Genomic DNA, 21,966 nt, shown 5'->3' on the forward strand with positions numbered 1-21,966 from the left:
ATAATTTTTGAATTATATTCTTCTTCAATAAAAATTATCAGGTGTAAGATAGCTTCAAGCTCGCATAGAACACATACTGAATAGTCATGTCATTTTCATAATATTCATTTTTAAATTCATCTCTAAAAAGGATTTGGAGAACTACGTGTCCAATCGAAGCGAGGAGCGCATGAGTCGCATAGAGGCGGTCGGCCGTCAGCTCGCAGACGCGCACATCATGCCCAACTGGATACGAGCAGAGATCGATGCGCTCACGCAGCGGTGGGAGACGCTGCAACAGCAGGTACTCTAAAATGCTCCATACTAAACTTTCTTTTAGAAATATTGATTTCTTGTCTGTATAAAGTAAAGTAAAGTAACAGCCTGTAAATTTCTCACTGCTGGGATAAGGCCTCCTCTGCCATTAAGGAGAGGGTTTGGAACATATTCCACCACGCTGTTCCAATGCGGGTTGGTGGAATGCACATGTGGCAGAATTTCGATGAAATTAGACACATGCAGGTTTCCTCACGATGTTTTCCTTCACCGCCGAGCACGAGATGAATTATAAACACAAATTAAGCACATCTATATAGTGGTGCTTGCCTGGGTTTGAACCCGCATTCATCGGTTAAGATGCACGCGTTCTAACCACTGGGCCATCTCAGCTCTTGTCTTGTCTGTGTGTGCAACATAAACGAGCTCATTGCGTGTGTGTGCGTAGGCGGCGGCGCGCACTGCGGAGTTGGAAGCGGCTGCGCGCGAGGCGGCGCGCTGCGAGGTGTCGCTCGACAACCTGCAGCAGTGGCTGCTGGCGCTGCGTCAGCGGGCGTTGCTTGACGACCACATGCACTCTGAACAGGTAACACTGACTCTTTAACTATATACACTATGATATTTTTTCTTAACGAACGCTAACTAATTGCGCAGGGGACATTAGTGCATTGTGTGTCTATCTATGTTGTAACAATCATAGATCGATGGGCAATAAGACACGTTGAACATTCCTTCAAGACTTGGATTTTCCCTGAGATTGTCTGCAATCGTTGAAAAATTGTTCAGAAGAACATAATTGTTAATATGGTGTTGTTTGATAGTTGTCCGCGGAGTTTACTGCTCAACGCGGTGTGCTGCAAGAGGTGGAGCAGCAGGTGCAGGCGTACCGAGAGGCCGGCAAGTTAGAGGCTGCCGAGCGTCTACGCGACCAGTTGCAACTCGCAGAGGTTAGCTTTGTCAACCAGTAACGAATATTTTTTGATAGGGTAGCACCTAAGACACAGTATTTTATCAACTTTTTTCACTCGTAGCGGAACTTGAACGAGGCTGAGGAGCAGTTCCTCGAGCCGAAGCGGCGCAGTCCGGCGCCGGCAGAGGCGGAAGCGGAGGCGGAGGCGGAGGCGGGCGGCGAGAGCGAGGCGGCGCGTCTGGCGCGGCGGCTGGCGCGCGCGGCCGACGTGCTGCGCGACGTGCAGCGCGGCGCCACCGCGGCGCTGCAGCTGCGCGCGCCCGACCCCGACGCCGTGCGCGCGCAGCTACGCACGTGCCTGGTACGTAGCCCACGTAGCAGAGGCATCTCTGACGTCATCTCTAGCGAATGCATTATATACACTAGATAATACATCGTTCGCGGGAAGGACCTGCCTGGTACGTAGCGTAGTAGCATTGGCATCTCTGACGTCATCTCTAGCGAATGCATTATATACACTAGATAATACATCGCGGTGAAGGTTTACAAAAAAAGTGTCTATACAAACTAAGTAATAAAATCGTCTACTTTAACCATATACTATCCTATATTGATCAGAGTGTTGAAGTATAAAAGGAATGACTGAAATACAATTGGGCATCTTTAGCGAATGCATAATATTCACTAGATAATACATCGTTCGCGGTGAAGGTTTACAAAAAAAGTGACTATACTAACTAAGTAATAAAATCGTCTACTTTATCCATATACTATCCTATATGGATCAGTGTTGGGGTATAAAAGGAATGACTGAAAGGCAATTGCATATTGCGGAAATGAGAATGCTAAGAGGAATGTGTGGTGTTACGCGAATGGATAGAGTAAGGAATGAATACATAAGAGGATGTTTGAAAGTGACACCGATAGCCGAGAAGTTATGTGGAAGGCAGCTATCGTGGTATGGGCATGTAATGCGGAGGAATGAGGAACATATTGTGAGAAAAGCCTTGAGCATGGATGTTGGACGGATATAGAGATAGAGGACGACCAAGGAAACGATAGATGTATTGTGTGAAAAATGATATGGTTAGACAGAATGTTACTTGTGAGATGACGTCTGACAGAGAAGTATGGAAGGAGAAGACATGATGCGCCGACCACAAATAGTATTGGGATAAGGGCAGGAGAATGATGACTTATAGAAATATATTTTAAGAAATCGCAATTGAACTTAATCGTATTATGACTATCGCATAGAAAGCATACAAGAAAGTTCCTCCTCAGGTGAAATTGCACAAATTCTTATACGATTTCATTTTTTTTTCTATATTATCTAATATTTTACCTCAAGCTAATTACGATATGTCAATAAGCTAGTACACAGGAATTATTCGAGTTAATGCTTTGTGGTATACGCCAATTAGCGGTTGCGGTCAGTGTGAGTGAAATTGAGGCGGGTGTATAATGTCAACATCTTTACATGTGAGTCAAATATGAAAATTAGGTTAATAAACATAACAGTTTGTAATTAATTTTGAATAGAACCTTGTTTTAACTATAGTAAATTTAGTGAAGGTAGACCTTAAATGGTTACGAGATCGATCTGAAACGTTGTGAGACTTTTTGCTGGAAAAACTTATTACTTGTTACCCCCTCGTGAAGTGGGGTGGTATGTGGGATTCTTCAGTGATACCGAAATAAAAACTATTTTTTTTAAACTCACAATTCTGGTCTGAATATCATGCTACATGCAAAAAAGCATAGGTCTGGGGTCCGGGGTTAATTAACGTATGATTTTTTATATCAATTTTATTTCATTGTGTCCATTGTATATTTTTTATACATCATTTCAATCGAGTGTTTGAGAACACTTATTTTTATAATTATTCAAATTGAAATGTAAAACCAAAACTTTTTCTTGATGGTAGGGCTTAGCGCAAGCCTCTCTGGGTAGGTACCAACCACTCATCATATATTCTCCCGTCAAACAGCAGTACTCAGTATTGATGTGTTCCGATTTGAAGGGCGAGTGAGCCAGGGTAAAGAATGATTAATATTTTTTATGGCGCCATTGTAAGTGAGCGGTGGTGACCACTTACCATCTGGTGGCCCATATATGCAAGTCCGTTAAAGTATCATTAAAAAAATAACAAAAGTTCTTTGCGAAAATGAGTTCGTCAAATACAATTGAACAATTCGAGGCAACGTAACGAAATCCCTAACCTCGGTCAAACTTACGCTGAAAACTATAATTGGCGTCGTAAACTGTCGTTTGCGTCAATAGCGCCAACTTTGTCGCGCCGGTTTCTCTTGCAACTAGCGCGCTAATTATGATACTCTTCCGTTGTATATATTGGACTGTGCTCTTGCAAAAACTTTGCAAATTATTTTGATATATTTAATTTCAAAGCACAGATTATACATTGATCTTTCGTAAAGTGTTTGACAGTTAGTATATGTTTTTTGGGATATATTTTGTGATTTTTTTTTGTCATACAACTAACGTTCTTATTTCCGTTCCTACAAGGTAACCTAGTTATCCGAAATTGTTAAAAAACTTGTATGCATGATGCATAAATATTTAAATACTAGTAGAATCTATTGCATCAATCAATTTATTGCATAATTTAGAGGGAAAGGCGATATCTAGATATCCTTAATTGTATTAAACAATTCAATAGTGATAACTTTTATAAGGAAAATTGACCTCTGGTGTAGTGATGTGCTGAAAAACTGTGTCCGTATTGGTGTATATATTTCTCACGATACGGTACCACACTAGTCTAGGCTAGTTATAAGGAGCCTGTTATCGGCGTCCTCGATATTCAGGTCTTGCTGATAAAATATTATTGAAATTGCAATTGAAAAAAGATCAGTAACTACCGTATACACCCGTGCATCAGATAGCATTTAAATCCATCGTTACTGCGCCTTAACTCTTTCCCGTCGTGTCCGATTTTCCGACCCATTGAATAGTGGGAGAGAGTCGAGATGGCCCAGTGGTTAGAACGCGTGCTATCTTAACCGAAGATTGCGTGTTCAAACCCAGGCAAGCACCGCTGATTCATGGGCTTAATTTGTCTTTATAATTCATCTCGTGCTCAGCGGTGAAGGAAAACATCGTGAGGAAACCTGCATGTGACAAATTTCATAGAAATTCTGCCACATGTGTATTCCACCAACCCGCATTGGAACAGCGTGGTGGAATATGTTCCAAACCTTCTCCTCAAAGGGGGAGGAGGCCTTTAGCCCAGCAGTGGGAATTTACAGGCTGTTGTTGTTGTTGTTGTTGTTGTTGAATAGTGGGAGGGAGGAAATAAAGAGTGCATCTATATTTGCGCACACGATAATAGTCCTGCTCCACTATAATGTCTCTTGCGTTTCGGGCTGGTCTCTCTTAAGATTGACCTATGTGGTTGTAATCAGCCAGTACGACATTACAGAAGATTTTTTTTTTTTTAATTTAATGCAAAGATGGATTAGGATATGATCATATGGCGTAGTCAATAATCCAATCGTACGTACCCTGGAATGTGTAGTTCAATAAACTATTGTGTAGACCGCTTTGTCGCAACTGTATCGCGTGCTGCTGTCGGTCGTTGAAAGGATTCTGTGTCGTCAAATCGATTCCGATAAATTATTTGGAGCGGGTATTTTTACGATAGAGATTTTATTGTTGTTCAAAGTTTTCTCTTCATTTACTTATTGAATTCGTGTTATTGGCTGACGCATCTATCAAATCTTGACGAGAATATTAGTACTAAAATAATTTATAATAATATTATTATTATTATTATAACATATTGAGGTTCATTATGTTATATTTATATTATATAGTTATATTTTTCGACAATCAATAAGAAAGTGTAAACACTTCTATTTTGAATAAAGGTTTTTGACTTTTGACTATAAAATGCGATTTTTTTCTAGATTAAATTTATTTACGATATTGTCGTATATAGTCACCAAAATGATATCTTTAGTCAAAGCAATAAATATGACAGTGAATGTATTCCCCGTCTCCGTATAACATTGAAGGTTTCGTACATGAAGGTTTTAATCAGTGGCGTGGCACAATAGAGTAACGCGATTGATTCACTTCCCATCGTCCGCCTCACACACCGCGGTTCTAACCGCTTTACTTACATGGAGATGTACTTCGACACTCTCTATTTGATACTTGTATTTAGTGTCAGCTTGTACAAGTGGATTGTAATATATTCATATCATAACGAATATAACAAACCTTAAAAAAGTACATCGATCTAACTATGAATATTTAATTACAGAGATTTTACCGCACTCTAAGTGAAATCAAATCCGAAGTCGAATCAATTATCAAAACTGGTCGGAAGATGGTCGAAGAGAAGGCCGTACCGGAACCGCAAGAGTTCTCCAAAAAAATAGACATGTTGAAGGAATTGTACAACAAACTTGGAGCGCACGTGACCGAATCGAAGACAAAGTTAGAAACAGCTTTGCTCACCGCGCGGGAGATACAAAACGATTTGCAGTCTCTGACCTCCTGGCTCCAAGGCCTAGGAAACGTCGGGAAACAGACGCTTGAACTAGAAATGTCCCGAATGGAAGCCATCAAAGACAAACTAAACGCTAACTACGTTGAATTCGCTAAAGGTTCCGACCCGGTGTACTTAGCGAGTCTACGTGAACAAATCGACGATATCAACTCTCGTTGGGATAACTTGAAACGCCATGGTCTGGGTAAGAAAGAGACGGAGCTAGAGAGCCTTCAAAGATACTTGAATGATATAGACCAAGAGCTGGACAGCCCTGAAACGATGTCGGCGGCGAAATTGAAGCTGTTGAAGACTGAAGTTCGGTCGAAGGCGGCGGAAGTGGAATCCATCGACAATAGAGCGTTGTTGAAACAGTGGGAGAGAATCTTAGAGAAAATAACGGTAAGTGATCAATTTTTTACTCAGCTTTTATGTATTTTATTATGAAATTAAGATCATTGGTAATCGATTCATTGGATATTTAAATCGTTTTATACTACAGTGGAAATTACAGAATTGTATATAACTGGATGTTATACATTGTTGCTGTTTATATTATAATGTTCATGTGACAATGTACACTTCTAGTAAAGGCAGTCCTCTACTTACGGTATGTTGGGTGCTCGAAATACGTGACGTAAATCGAAACGACGTAAGTCGAGACATGTGAGAGGTTATAATTTTTTCTTATTGTTATGACATTGATCTTGTGACAAGAATCCTCCTAAGCCGGAAATCGGAATAATTGACGTATGTTTGAGAAACATGTCAAAAAATTGTTGGACGTAACTTAGAACGACGTAAGTCGAGGACTGCATGTACTTCACTAGTTCATTTTAAATTTGCCATATTTTTTTTCGTTAAGTGTAAGTTTACAACCGTTATATTTTTGCTTTGTCCTAATCACTGTTTATACACGTAAGCACGTAGACGCTTAGACGCATTGTTTATCGCGATGTTTTCAGCCTGAGTGTGTATGATTTATATTATAATAAACTAAAAGTACTTACGATATTTGTTGTGTGACCCTCATACTTAACAATGGGATGTACAATACACTACGATACGTGATGTTTCTTCTTCAGTCATGCTAAGTTTTTCATTTTTAATTATACTATACATGTGTAAATAAGTGACATGGTGTTGGTGCAAACGTGTGGTGTAAACAGAGCGCTTACGTCACGGCCTATACACATCCTACATCACAAGGCTTTAAGGACTCACAGGGATCATGCTTTCACTCATCATGCGACGCTTTGGGATTCATGCATAAGATCATCTCAGTCTTACTGAACAGGACTAAACATTGACTAATATGTAAATAACAAACGTGTGCCTTAACATATATTAACGTAACAGTCCTAAGACCGTTTGTGGTTGCAGGCCGAAGCAAACACAGATGACAATGACGCTGTAGTTGTTGAATATGAGAATGTGACAGATACTATAAAGAGACGATTAGAGAGTCCGGTGAACTCGCCTGAGACTGAGAAACCAGAGTTCAAGAAGTCCAGAATACCCTTAGCTTTAAAGAGTCCTGTGCCAATAAAGAAAGAAGTTAAGGAAGGCGGTAATAGAAGTAGAGGTTCTTCGTTGGAAAGACGGAATAAGAAAGCCGGCAGTCCCATGACAGATAGTATAACAAGTACCATGTCCACTGACTCAATTGAAGGATCTATATCTATCATGGGTTCCTTACCATCAACACCGGAAACGCCACGCAAAGATAGTAGTACATTCAATCTCTTACAAGACAGTGACTTGTTCACGCAAATATCTAAGAATAAAATCGAGCCTAAATTACCCGTAGCACAGGCAAAAGCATCTAAACCAGATCCGTTCCATGTCGTGGAAGTGAAAGAACATGAGATTGTCAAGTCGACTGTTAGTCCAGTCGAACCAATGGAGATATATCCATCAGATGCAGTTGAAACTGTAGTCGAGTTTATTCCGCAAACTGTAGAGACGGTTGAGATTATTGACGATACAGAAGGAGAATCTATAGAAGAATCGGACGACGAAAAACCTAACTCTAAACGAAATTCAGTTGACTTAGGTTCGGAACCTAAAACTTTCGTCGTTGAAGTTAAAACACTCGATCATAGAATGAAGCCAACACTAGGTATACTTAAAAGGAGAAGTGGTTTTAATGAAGAAAGATCGAAAGTAATGAAAGTGACGTTAGATGTTCCGGATTTGATACCGTTTTCAGAGAAAGATCAAGATGTTTCGATGAGTACGCCGCCGTCCACTCCAGCAGAAGGAGTAGAAGTGAAAGAGTGTCCTTTATTGTATGACTTAGCGGCGAGACAAAAGGAAGCTCAGAAGCATTTAATGAGAGATGAAGTTAACGAATATTTGATACTCGATGAGGTTCCTAAAGATCAAGCAGCGTTACCAGAGCCTTCTGCGACCGTTACCTTAGCAAGTGATGTAGCTGAAGATGAAAAAGTGAAGGAAGAAGATGTTGCAAAGAAACCTGAAACACTTAAAAGTCAATCAAGTAACAGTGATGTGGATGAGGTCATATACTCAGAAGTCGAAGACACGCAACAGGTATACTATTAATAAAGATTAAAAATGAAAACGTTATGTCATTATATGACCATTAAAATAAATTTATTCTATTAATTTATATCTTATTTTACTTTAATATATATTATAAAATTATCTTTTACATGACCCTCATTATATGCTACTTATTCATAGGTTCGTCTCTCTGCATCTGAATTTGATGTTAAAGAACCACTGTCAACGTCGACACCAATAAAAGAAGACAAGAATAAGAAACAGGTTCATGTGGTAGCCATGTCACCGAAGTCCGGTCAAGATGAAGAACAAGATGAGGTTCCTCCCTCGCCGAAATCCAGGGCTTCAGCGAGTCCATTGTTTGGTCTTAAGTCACAAATACCGATTACAAAAGATAAGAAAATATCGAACGAAAAATATCAGCGGACTGATGATTATGCCCAAGTACGTATTGATACAAAAAAATATGAGTGTATTTTTTTAGCAATTGATGTTATTGTAATCATATAATTTAATCATACTATATAGCTAAAAAATATGACTAAGGCCTCTATTTCTTTAGACAAGAATGTTAGGAGCTTTTTTACCACTCTACTCCATTGCGGACTTAGAAACGTACAGGTTGCCTCACGATGTTTTTCTTCATTGTCGAGTATAAAATCAATTTATAAAAACAAGACAACTCTTAACCAAATTGAAAAAAAAAGAAGAATAGTATCTTCCAATCTATAGCCAACATCAATTTTTATGACTGTATTCGGTTAGGTCACACCTCAACCGGTCAGGTTTACACCTATATTAGGTCAGATAGGTTTACACATATTACATCTTTGCATGTTTGTAGTTAACTACCAACACGCAAGGGCCATAACATGTTAGGTACCTTTGTTTACAGTGTGAAGTTTGATATTGGTATATACTCACTACTAGCTAGCTTCTAGTGTAAATAAAACCATTGGTGTATTTAGATATCGGATATAACGGAGAGCTCTCCGGAGACGGACGACACGAGCGAGTCGATAGACCGTCCCGCGCCTTCGGAGCTGAAGCGCCGCTTTCCGAACGCATGCGATGAGGAGTTGGAGCAGTTCGCGGGCGAGGCAGAGCGGATGGCGCGCCGCATGCACGTCATGCTGCTCACCGTGGGCGGCGTGGCCAGCGAGCGCGACCCCGCCAAGAGGCTCGAGGTCAGTATAGCCAGTGTAAACAGTATAACCTCTGGGACTGGCCACTGGGCAAGAAATATATGATTTAGTAAAGTAAAAAAAGTAAAGTAACAGCCTGTAAATTTCCCACTGCTGAGCTAAAGGCCTCCTCTCCCTTTTTGAGGAGAGGGCTTGGAACATATTCCACCACGCTGTTCCAATGCGGGTTGGTGGAATACACATGTGGCAGAATTTCTATGAAATTTGTCACATGCAGGTTTCCTCACGATGTTTTCCTTCACCGCAAAGCACGAGATGAATTATAAAGACAAATTAAGCACATGAAACAGCGGTGCTTGCCTGGGTTTGAACCCGCAATCATCGGTTAAGATGCACGCGTTCTAACCACTGGGCCATCTCGACTCCTATGATTATATGATTTACGTTTAATTATATTTATGTTAGATTTTATTCATAACTGCCGAAGAAATTCGTCAGTATACGTTTTTAATGTTTGATTTTATGTATGTTAGTCTTTTTTTTTATTTTAATAATATGTGTCTAATTACTAGTGGAAACTTAGCTGATATATGTAATTTTGTATATTCATATCCCATAAGTTTATCTTATTGTTTGTTTCCCTAAAATAAAATAAAATATAAAAATAAAAAATAAATGATGCCGTATTCGCATCATTTTTGGGACATTATTTATACTTATTATACAAAAAAATATTTTGACAAATAAAATCAATGTAACAATTTCTTTTATTAAAGATCTAAAATATCTCATATAGAGAGTATTTCCTTAGAAAGACTTATTTGTTAACAGCTCAACTGTTCAATTAATTCTAGGGTTTATAATTGTATGAATTCTTGATTATCTTGAACTTTTTACCTTTAGATATTAAAGAACCAGCTGGGATCTGTAGCGCCCGACGCCGCAGCTCTCATATCGCGCGGCGACAGCCTCGTCTACAACAAACACAAGGAAAATCCACAGCTCGCTGAATACTTACAGACTCACTACCAAGACAAGCTGCGGAACAAGTGGTCGATAGTGATGTCGGAAATCGAGACGAAACGGAACGCGGCCCTCAAAGCCGAGGACGACGTGAAGGAATTGAACACCTTGATCGAGAGTATGCAGAAGTGGAGCAAAGACTTCGAAGTCAAGATCAAAAACGGAGGCGACGGTATGAAGGAGGAGTTGATCGATCGCGAGAATGACTTGGAGCGTATACACGATCTGTGTAGGGAGTTACGCGTACAGAGAGTCACGTTCCCGGAGAGAGCGGCCAGCGACGTCGGTGTCACGTTTAATAAGATAAGAGACGCTTATGAGGCAACTGTGCCCAAGAAGGATAGAAAGAAAACGGTAAGTTAAACTTCTAATCACATAACCTAATTTTACATTTGTAAAATTTGAACGCTGATTGATTTACATTTAGATTTCATTAATAAATTTATGATTTAATAATTTTATTAAAATTGGCCCTTTGCATGATTGTACAATATAAAATAATATTATACAAAATATTTAACTAAAACAGAACCAGTAATAAACTCAATAGTTATTTAGTATTCGTATACAACAACAACAACAACAACGACAACCTGTAATTTCCCACTGCAGAGCTAATTGCCTCATTTCCCTCTGAGGAGAAAAAAAGGAGAGGTTTTGGAACATATTCCACCTCGCTGTTCCAATGCGGGTTGGTGGAATACACACGTGGCAGAATTTCTATGAAATTTGTCACATGCAGGTTTCCTCACGATGTTTTCCTTCACCGCTGAGCACGAGATGAATTATAAAGACAAATTAAGCACATGAAACAGCGGTGCTTGCCTGTGTTTGAACCCGCAATCATCGGTTAAGATGCACGCGTTCTAACCACTGGGCCATCTCGGCTTAAATTTCTATAATTTATTTCTAATCACATTTTTTAATTTTACGTTTAGTAAATGATTTGAACGCTGAATGATTTACATTTAGATGTCATTCATAAATTTATTAAGATTTTATTAAAATTGACGTCTCTCAGGGGCCCTTAGAATGATTTTACACCATTAATTAATATTATACTAAATATTTAATTAACTAAAACAGAAGCAGTAATAAGCTCAAGTTATGTAGTATTCGTATAAGTCAAACAAATATATAACGTGTGTGTGTGTAGGAGAGCAACGAGGCACGCAACGGCGAGTTCGTGACGCGCGCCAACCGCGCGCGCGAGGCCGTCGCCGCCGCGCTGGCCGCTCTGCGCGCGCCGCCTCTGAACGGGCGCGACTACGACGACTTCCCGCTGCAGGAAGACGCGCTGGCCGTGAGTTGACGATTAATAATGTTGCCAGAATATCATTATCATTATCATCATTATTATTTACAGGTGTAGGTGTGTTGTTGTTGTAATAACAACAGCCTGTAAATTTCCCACTGCTAGGCTAAAGCCTTCTCTCCCTTAGAGGGGAAGATTTGGAGTATTATCATGTAGTATAAAACGAAATCGCATTCCACTGTCCGTCACTATGTATAAATAAATGAATAAATAAATAAATATGAGACAACATCACATACATTACTCTGATACCAATGTAAGTAGCTGAAGCACTTGTGTAATGGAAATCAGAAGTAACGACGGTACCACAAACACCCAGACCCAAGACAACATAGAAAACTAATGGTAATCTACGTCGACTCGGCCGGGAATCGAACCTGGGACCTCAGAGTGGCGTACCCATGAAAACCGGTGTACACACCACTCGACCATGGAGGTCGAGGTGTATGTATGCTCTTTGAAATTATATATTTATTATATATTTAAGATTTTGTTGCGTTTTTTTTCTAATAGATAGAGTGATTCGTGAGGAAGGTTTTTGTATATACGGGACAATATAGTAAAGATACACTGATGATTTTAGAAGTTTCTAATTTGATGTCGTAAATAAATAAATTGCGAAGCCCGTACGAAGTCGAGGCAGGTCACTTGTTCTATATAATTTTTCGATTTTATTGCGAATATAAAACTAGCAAAGCTATTATGGCATACTTGTATTAAAGTTTTCAGGAAATAAAAGAACAAAAATTAATAAACTAAATATTGAAAAAGTAATATATTAAATTCTGATTAACAGAGAATAAAGGCGTCGATGGAGGACATACAGACGTCCGTGGAAGAAATCGAAAATTCATATTCGTTTGCGTCTCGGAAGAGCGCGAGCGAGCAGGTGCGACGCGTGCGCGACAAGTTGCGCGCTGAGTGGACCGCCCTGCTCGAAGCTTACAAGGAGAGACACGACAGGTACATACACACACTGTACACCGATGTACACGGTAAACATAATATAAACCCGTGAAACTTAGCGTTTATTTTATATTCAACAGATTTTTACAAATTCGAATCTCTTCTAAAATTTCGGAATAGGCTATTTGACTGGTTTTTAAAATACATTTTATATTATTTAGTAGAAGTTAAGGAACCCAGTAAAAGTTGTGTTTTTTTATTTCTAGTACATATTTGCCGAAAAATATCATATTAAAAATTCCATATTTAAATAGCGCGCAAAAACGCTACTTGGACAATATGGCGCTGCAATGGGCTCGGTGACGTCACTTACCTGTATTTTAATCTGTAGTATATATAGTAAAAAAGCAAAGTTTACAAGAAAGTGACTTCATCATAAGCCCAAACAATTCGGAGCGTTTTGTGTCACGTGACAAACGTTTGAAAAAATACATTTTTATTTATGAATTTTTGAATGAATCAAGTATTATTTCCAACTTTCGTTGGTTAATAACAATTTTTGAACTCATAATATACACTGATTACAATAAATCACAATTTATTTTTCGCATTGTCAAATAGCCTAATAGGCTAGGTGGACAAATATGCAAAGTGACGAATATTTTTCAATGATAACTAAAATATAATCCTATAGATGGTCGCGTTGCCAATCGTCCTGGGCGGCACTTTACGCGGCGCTGGAAAAAGGGGGAGAGGCACTGGACGCCCTGGAGCGGGAGCTGGACACGGCCGCCAACGGGAACATCTCGCAGGCGCGGCTGGAAGATCTGGAGCAGCGGGTGCGCGCGCTGCAGCGCGAGGCCAACGAGGTCGCGGCGCTCGGGCGCGTCGTGCTGCGCGCGTGCGGCGGCGCGCTGGCCGCGGCCGTGCGCGAGCAGCTCGACGCGCACACGCTGCGCGCGCGCCACGCCGCGCGACACAGGTGCGCCGCCCTCTGTGCCATCCAAGTCTTGCTTCTTGCGATATTGATTGAACTGTACTATTTAAATTATATTCATAACGTTATTAGTAATTACTTCTTAGTAGAACATAAATATTTTATGATATAGTTTTCGACATCAAAAGTCAACAAACTCTACTTGGGGCAAGCTATTCGTTTCGTTTTATTACTTAGCTTTTTCGGTTCATAAATGTGTTTTCTGTTAAAAAACAAATGAGATAATATATTCTTCAACCAAAGATTATATATAAAAAGATTGCAAAAATGCGTAGAATCAATACTCTCAGGCAGGACAAATGAAATAGATAAACGTATCTTAAATGTTGATTCTTCTCGGTAGAATCGGTATTTCGAAGCGTTGGTAACTTAACGTTTAATATATTTTTATAAAAGTATATTTTAATTACGATTTCTATACCTAGCCATTAAGCTTGGCAAATATATAAGCGATGTTTTATATAACAATAGGTTCTCGGAAGCGACTAAGAACAACAATGCAGTTGGTGCGATTAGTGCGACTGGTGCGGGTGGTTCGGCTGGTGCGGAGGCCGCTCTGCGCAGCGTGCGCGAGTTGCTGCTCACCACGAGCGCAAACCCATCCGACCACACCAGTCTGGCCATACGACTCAGCCTCGTTAAAGTGAGTATTATATAAGCTTTCTCAGTCGTAGTCGTAGAAGTTTACCAAGGATATATTTTTATTATACATGCTTAGTACAGTACAACCTAAATAAATAGTTGATTTCTTAGAAGACCCCCCCCCCCTTCTAAAGGTTTAGACGTTTAGTAAAGGTCAACCTAGCTTGGGCTTCAGTCGCTTGCTCACAATTTTAAATTGTTATTAATACGAATTGAAACTAAGGTTTGAGAGAATAAATTATTAATATATATTTAAATGATATACATATTAAGTAAGTGTTTGTATGTTGCTAAATTAGTTAATATCGGTACGAATGGAGTGTATTCGAGACACTGTCTGGGCATCAAAAAATACATTTTCATTATTTTTAAACCATTACATTATATTTCTTTCTTCTATCGACGATCGACTACGATCATCCGTAGCGTAAGATTATAATTCAAGAAATATGTGATACGTTAATTTTTTTTAGAAAAATTTAGCCCAAAAATAGTTTGTCAAAAATCACATTTTTTATATATTATATTAACGCGACTTCGTCCACATAATACGATGCTGGTTGATATCCTGTTTTTATCTGTGCCCCGGACAAAATGTGTGTATATTGACAATTAACAGGACTTAAGACGTGACAGTGGCACAAACAAACAAACACATTTTAGAGTTTTTTAATATAAATAGGATTTATTACTGCGACCTCATACAAATAGAAGAGCTTGATACTCATAGAACAACTTTTTACGTGTAGCGTGTAACATTTCTCAGTATATAAATTAATCTTATAACAAGAACAAACACTTGTTCCGTACAGCGAAATATTTACTCAACAACTCAAGATGGTCATTTGACAACACGAGACGGCAGTATTGTGTATTTGCAATGTGAAACTCATACTGTCACAGTTTTGGCTTACCCATAAACTGGCTGCACGCCAGGAGTATACAAAAGTGCAATCGTTCGAAAATCAACTCTATCCTATAACCAATAGAGTTCAAAGTATGTTATAGTTGTATTATTTGTCGGAAACAAATATTTGAACAAAGTTTACAGCTATTTAGTTCGTATTACAGAGTCTATAAAGTTTAAAGTTAGCGGCCGTGTTGAAACAAGCATTGTTTTTATTTGTAAAGGGTAAATGTCGTATCATGGACGATTCGCTCCGCTTCCCGCTGCGGATAAGCCAGTTCTGTGCGTCCGTTTCAGTCTGCACGTTACTCCTAAACTTTGTCCATCCGACTAGACGTCGTAAATTTAATCATTTTACATTGAATGTCCTCTCCAGGGATTTGTAATGTAGGTTTCTGTTTAAGTATTGATATTTAAAATTAGACTGTAATATCTTGTGATAAGGTCTTGTTTCGTACTTTTCTTTATTTTATTAATATACGAGTGATTTACATTCCAATGTATTAAAAAAGAAAACAATATGATATAAATGTAATTTATACTTTATATCATTCAAAAATAACACAGTGTACGAGCAATTGCGTACAATTAAGTACTTAGGTTGCATTTTCATTGTGACCTAATTACTTCAAAATTATAATTAACGCGTATATTTTATAAATCAGTTCGCTATCGGTCATCAAGAGTACTGCGCGTAACTCACCATTCGCATTCCACCATTAAATTCTAGACAGACTAATTTCTTTTACAAATATATATCTAACAGTTTTTGACAATAATTTTATTTCCACACTTACGTACGGGCAACCCGTATAGTAACCCATTAGTTCCGTAGATGGCCCCTGCATACAAATAAACAAATTTTAACCTTTTTTTTTAAATTTTATGATGTATATATTATATTAGTTTTCTTATTTAAATACATAGAGATAATACAAATGGAATTGGAATTATTTGTGGGTTACAGAAAACCTTACAGTTGTTACTTCAGATTTTTCATTACACATGTGCATTAGCTACTTACATTGAGAGTCATGTATGTGATGTTGTCCAATATTTATTTACTTATTGTATAAAATTAAAATAGAAATCTCAAATATCTCAGAAAAAGACAACTCTTGTATGCAATTGAATTTCATCCGTATAGCCTTTATATATCGTCAATTAAAGTTTTTTGTAATTATTATAGAAACAGTTATAAGTTTGAAGATGAAGGGTTGCCAGTTTAATAAATATTACGGGAAGCGATATTTTTTCAAAAAGATTGAAGTCAAAAAATACGAAATATGATTTGGAAACGAAATATTCGACTGAGACGAGATAGGAAGTGAAAGGCGCCGCCGGAAGTTGTCTCTTGCGATCGGGACGTTTATTCAGGGAACTCTCATTTATTCGTGTGATTTTATGGTTCCGTAGCACAAAATACTATTACAAATGTTTCTCTTAAAAACAATAATGGCATGATTTACGGTACGAATTTTGCTACGTGCTGAATTTTTTCACTCGCCGTCTCGTATTTTTGTTACAGCACTATTTACTAATATTATAATGCAATAGTGACTCTATCTGTCTATCTGTGATGGAGTTTAAACCCAGAGAAAGGGATTTTTAAATTAACGCTTTTAGGTGATATCATTTGGTATGTTGCTTTGTGTCTTAGCTTAGTTCAGGTAGAGCCACGGAATCGGCTACTTACATCGGTACATATAAAAGTGCGTTTTTTTAATTATAAGTAGATGGAAGAGCAAATGGTACTATCTGATGGTAAGTGGTCCCCGTCGCCTATATACATTTCAATTGTAAGAAATATTAACCATTTCTTACATCGCCAATGAGTCACCAATTGGAACTAAGATGTGATATCTCTTGTGCCCACTGTATTATGTGTACAGGCTTACTCAACCGGAATACAAAAATACTAAATATTTTGCGGTAGAATATCTAACGAGTGGGTGGTACTTAACCGGAACTACCACCAAATTAATACGGTTTTAATTAGGTTAACCCACCAAGTAAGTTTGAAATCTATATATCTATTTATAAAAATTATTTGTTATATGTATAGTTATATTTTAAATATGAATAATAAATAATTATTATACCGTATACACATACCGTATACTAGCAATTTGAAAAAGTACTTTAGTAATCATGAGTACGCAAAGATTGGTTGCATATCAATCATTTAAAATACAATAGGTACCTGGTACACGTCAAGTTTAATATTGACTAGCTGCCGCTCGTAGCTTTTCTGCTTTTTTAGGGGTTAAATTAGGTTAGCCAAAAGCATACTTTAAACTTTGGGATTTAAACTTGTATAGTAAAGTAACAGCCTGTAAATTTCCCACTGCTGGGATAAGGCCTTCTCTTCCCTGAAGGAGAGGGTTTTGGAACATATTTCACCACGCTGTTCCAATGCGGGTTGGTGGAATGCACATGTGGCAGAATTTCGATGAAATTAGACACATGTAGGTTTCCTCAAAATCTTTTCTTTCACCATCGAGCACGAGATACATTATAAACATAAATAAAACACATATATATAGTGGTGCCTGCTTGAGTTTGAACCCGCAATCATCGGTTAAGATGCACGCGTTCTAACCACTAGACCATCTCAGCTCTAACCACTGGGCCATCTCAGATTTAAACTTGCTTCATACCAAACTTCATCAAACTCGGATCAGTACTTTGGTCGTGAAAGAGTAACAGACAGTTACATTGGAATTTATAATATAAGAATGGATTTCTTCTTCCAGTATATTTTTTCATTCAATCATCCTTACTCGTGTTCTCGTACGTGACATTGGCTGAATGCTTTGTGTTCAAGTACCGAAGCTAAATTAAAAAGAAAACATTTCCTTCGTAATTTCGTTCATTCTTTCATTCGCCGAAATATTCTCCCCAATCTTGTCTATGGATATCATTATAATTCTTGCGTTATTCGTGATCAAAGATCAAAGGGTTCTGTATTTATTATTCAGCTGTCTAGTCTCACTAAAGATAAACAAAGCATACAATTACATTTTATTATAAACGTAAAAATGTATGACTTTGTATTTTTAAATGTTCAAAAAGAGTAACTACTGATTTTCTTGCCGGTTCTTCTCGGTAGAATCTGCATTCCGAAACGGTGGTAGCTTCTTTTGATATAGTTTCTAAAATGGCGACTCCAAAGTGCTTGTAAAAACCCTACTTGAATAAAGTATGTTTTCTTTTGTTTTGAAGAAAGGGTTCTGTAGTTATTATTCAGACGTCTAGTCTTACTATACCCTATTCCAATCTAAGCAGTATAGGTAAACAAACGTTAGAATTACATTTTCCATATTATAAATGTATTAGCGCTAAATGTATTATTTTTGCATGCATGTGTGTAGAACAAATGTACTCTCTATTTTTACACCATATTAATACTAGTTTTAAAAAATCGTTATTGTTCAGATCGCAGATTTTATTCGAACTTATTAATTGTGTATAAGGCAGTTTTTGTGATATAAGGTCGTTGGTGGGAGGACCGCAACGGAGTGGTTGCATGCCTGACCGCTGTTGCGGTATTAGTATAGTCTTGTCATAATCCAGCCATTTCAGAGATCAGCCGGAACAAATAAACAGACAGACAGAAATTGTAATAAATGTTATTTCGGTTTATGTACCGTGAATGCGGTTATTTTAGTATTACAAACCGACATTCAAATTTTATTATACGTATATATAGATTTTGAGAGTTTTAAGATTGAATTGATGAAATTGTGCCGTTTATGATGGTGATTAGATAATGATGATGTCATCAACCAACCATCGAGGCTATTCTAAATTTATAATGAGTTGGTCGTATTAATATGTAACAGTGACTATGCAAACAAAGGTGTACTAATTTTTCCCTGTATATAATAATCCAAACGTTTACTTGGTGGTAGGGCTTTGTGCAAGAGCGCCTGGGTAGGTACCACCCACTCATCAGTTCTTCTACCGCCAAATAACAGTACTCAGTATTGTTGTGTTCCGCTATGAAGGGTGCGTGAGCCAGTGTAACTATAGGCACAAGGGACATAACATCTTAGTTCCTAAGGTTGGTGGCACATTGACGACGTAAGGAATAGTTAATATTTCTTACAGCGTCATTGTCTATGGTGACCACTTACCATCAAGTGGCCCATATGCTCGTCCGCCAACATATTCCTTAAAAAAACGGGATGTTAATACGATACAACTGTAGATATGTATGATCTTGAATGTTATCTGTATTAAATATTATTTTTGGTGATAAGTCTATAGTGTAACTTTTACAATAAATAAATATCTGAAGAACCGACAGCCAAAGTGCGCGCCGGGCGAGATTATAACACTGCAAACTTCGGGCTTGTTATTGTGAATATCTCGACTGAAAAACTCGGTAACTTATATTGGCCCGATATCATTCGAACTTTGAACGAATGAATCTTACTTAAGCTGGTCGTTAGTTGTGTCTGTGATTTAAAAAAAAATGGTAATTTTTTACGATTCGGATACTACTTTATATTCGATATGACTTCGATATTGTTTGATACAGTACAAGCTGTGCCCGTGAATTTGAAAAGTTAATATTGTAGCCTAAGTTACTCCTAATTACACCAGCTGTCTCCCAGTGAAAGTTCCATCAAAATCGGTTCAGCCGTTCTAGAGATTCGCCAGAATAAACAGACAAATAAACGAGCATTGTTATTTTGGTAGATGCACTATATACATACATATTCCTTGAATAAAAAGTGGTTATTTTAATATTACAAACAGATATAAATTTTTCTATATGTATATATATAGAAGATCTGCTAGGGACCATTACTAGTTAAATATGTCTGAATAAAAACCGCTCAACCGTCAAATAACAAAACACCAATGTTTAAAACGATACCGTCAGAAATCGAAATAAATATAATAAACATATTTGAATAATATTTGTAATTTGTTGAAACCATTTCCTCGTTTTCCAATTTCTCTTAATCGTCTTACCGTCGGGAATATCCAAGTCCGCTGAACTTTGGCGACGAACGAATGATAAACTTTCATTCGCGATACGGTTCATTCGTTCGTTTGGTTCGCGGAAGCGAGCCCATGGGGACGGGTTGATGACTTGAATTGGTAGCAGGAAATTATTTGGATCGGGGCACGGTATTATATCCTATGCGAACATGAGGGGTGTTATTTCTTTACGTCACTCGATATATTATCCGTGTAAAGGGTATAGTAGAATACGTGCTGCTACTTTGTATGCATCGAAATACCTATTTAATTTAATTTCCTAACAATAAAATTCTTTGCTACCAAACACATTGATGGTATTATATCGAAAAAAAAAAACTTAATCAAAACAATGATTAGCAAAAGTTAACACACAAAGAAATACAAGTCATTCTTATATGCATATACTAGTAATCGCCCGCGACTTTTCTCGCGTTTTGGGGTGCCGGTTGTCATTTTTAAGGCAAAATAAGTAGTAGTTTGTTTCATACCAAATTTCATCAAATTCGGTTCAGCGGTTTGGTCTTGAAAAAGCGGCAGACAGACAGAGTTACTTTCACATTAATAATATACATATATAAATATACATAGACAATATAATACTTTTTTTCATTTGCTGATTAGACCTCGAGTTAGGGGACGGCCGTAGGCTTTTGATTTAAAAAAAGTCTTTTTCCTTTTATGTTTACTTCATAAATGTATTTATAACAATATTATAGATTGTTATAGACGTGTATTCTATTTTTAAATTTTTAAAATTTAAATGTTGACAGACACTGTTAATGCATGAAATATAAATCATCAACTCCATACAGCAAAATCGAATAACGTATTAACTCGTCATTTAATTGCAGGACGTTAGAATCTTTTGTTATACATACTACTATATAACTAACATTATAAAAAAAATGTTGCTCATACGATAGCAATACGCGGTATAAAATAAAAATCGAATCCAAGTACACGTGAACCGACGGAATGCGAATGGAATTTTATTAATAGTATAGTATTATTTCTGGAGCGCTTTAAATAGCCGTTTGTTGTGACATTTGTACGTTTTCGTTGGCGCTGTGAGATCAAAAAGAAATTAGGGACGGTTATTCTTTATACGAATGGGTATATAATGTAGGCAGTAATAAATAATGTTAGGTTATAAAAGAACGAGACGGAAGATGACTATCAAACGTGACTCTTAATAGAAAATCTCAAACGCATCATTTTTATGTTCCTAATTTGAGTTTATAATTCATACTAGTAGTCGCTTGGGGTTTCGCCCGCGTTTTAGCGTGTTGGTTGTCACGTGTCAGGCAAAAAAGTAGCCTATGTCCTTTCTCGGAGTATAAGTTTGCTTCATACTAATTTTGATCAAATTCGATTCAGCGGTTTAGTCGTGAAAAAACGACAGACAGACATGGTTACTTTCAAATTTATAATATTAATATATATTAGAAAACATTGATGCAAAAAGATGTGGTGGAATAATCTTTAAATCAAAGAAGAGAACAGTATCTCCATTGTGTTAAGAATAGAAATACTATTAAGAAGACTTGTATAGATATCTACTCTGCTTCTCGGTATAATTCTCATATTAAAACCTTTGAAATATGTCTGGGCATACAAATAAATGAATGTTGGTTGTGTCGTATTTCATGACCTTGAAAATGATAAAACGTAAATATATTGATTGAATTTAATGTCAGTCGTGGCTTCGTAGGTTTTCTAGGGTCTATTTGTTCGATTTTAGGTACACAAAAATAGATTATGACTTTCCTTGGGGCTGTTGATAGCTTTGTACGAAATTTCATCAAATTCGGATCAGCGGCTT

General features: G+C 37.6%; 1 protein-coding gene across 1 annotated transcript in view; it reads left to right on the forward strand.

The window, feature by feature from the left end:
- The window catches only part of LOC124538865 (dystrophin, isoforms A/C/F/G/H), a 626,595-nt gene that overhangs the window by 47,741 nt on the left and 556,888 nt on the right, over nt 1-21,966 (forward strand). Inside the window, exons 22-34 of the mRNA XM_047116101.1 lie at nt 131-283; nt 704-841; nt 1,077-1,202; nt 1,287-1,526; nt 5,455-6,084; nt 7,066-8,238; nt 8,392-8,655; nt 9,180-9,398; nt 10,260-10,733; nt 11,536-11,682; nt 12,491-12,657; nt 13,295-13,582; nt 14,069-14,240. Of these exons, the coding sequence (XP_046972057.1) occupies nt 131-283; nt 704-841; nt 1,077-1,202; nt 1,287-1,526; nt 5,455-6,084; nt 7,066-8,238; nt 8,392-8,655; nt 9,180-9,398; nt 10,260-10,733; nt 11,536-11,682; nt 12,491-12,657; nt 13,295-13,582; nt 14,069-14,240 (4,191 nt within the window). The remainder of the gene's footprint in view (nt 1-130; nt 284-703; nt 842-1,076; nt 1,203-1,286; nt 1,527-5,454; nt 6,085-7,065; nt 8,239-8,391; nt 8,656-9,179; nt 9,399-10,259; nt 10,734-11,535; nt 11,683-12,490; nt 12,658-13,294; nt 13,583-14,068; nt 14,241-21,966) is intronic.

The sequence above is a fragment of the Vanessa cardui genome, chromosome 21 (genome assembly GCF_905220365.1).
Source record: "Vanessa cardui chromosome 21, ilVanCard2.1, whole genome shotgun sequence".
In the NCBI taxonomy this organism is placed as follows: domain Eukaryota; kingdom Metazoa; phylum Arthropoda; class Insecta; order Lepidoptera; family Nymphalidae; genus Vanessa; species Vanessa cardui.